The sequence below is a fragment of the Anarrhichthys ocellatus genome, unplaced genomic scaffold (genome assembly GCF_004355925.1).
Source record: "Anarrhichthys ocellatus isolate YVR2014 unplaced genomic scaffold, GSC_Weel_1.0 scaffold3244, whole genome shotgun sequence".
In the NCBI taxonomy this organism is placed as follows: domain Eukaryota; kingdom Metazoa; phylum Chordata; class Actinopteri; order Perciformes; family Anarhichadidae; genus Anarrhichthys; species Anarrhichthys ocellatus.
The window spans coordinates 1-402 of record NW_022283218.1 but is presented as its reverse complement, the minus strand read 5'-3'; the positions used below and the strand labels follow the sequence as shown (position 1 = coordinate 402).

The following is a 402-nucleotide window of genomic DNA, read 5'->3' as shown; positions in this document are numbered from 1 at the left end:
ATCACGATACATAGGTCACGATACGATATTATCACGATACATAGGTCGCGATACGATATTATCACGATACTTAGGTCACTATATGATATCACGATACATAGGTCGCGATACGATATTATCACGATACATAGGTCGCGATACGATATTATCACGATACTTAGGTCACGGTACGATATTATCACGATACTGCGATATTCTGAGTATTGCGATAACATAGGCCTATATTGCGATTTCTTACTTTTTTCAACTTCAAATGATGTCCCCAAAGGAAAACTGTGTCAACATGTTTTATCTAATACGATAAAGTTTTCAGTCTGTTCATCTCACTTCAATCATTTTTATTGCAGCAAAATAGGATTGTCAAGCAGACAGACTGACCAACAGTGTCATAAATGTTGAACC

The 402-nt window shown here is 36.6% G+C and overlaps 1 protein-coding gene across 1 annotated transcript in view; it reads left to right on the top strand.

The window, feature by feature from the left end:
* The window catches only part of LOC116378834 (cytoplasmic FMR1-interacting protein 1 homolog), a gene marked incomplete at its 3' end in the record, with an annotated part of 5,724 nt that extends 5,550 nt beyond the window's left edge, over positions 1-174 (top strand). The window contains exon 8 of the mRNA XM_031840747.1: positions 45-174. Coding sequence (XP_031696607.1) covers positions 45-174 — 130 coding nt within the window. The remainder of the gene's footprint in view (positions 1-44) is intronic.
* Between the last annotated feature and the right edge of the window lie 228 nt (positions 175-402).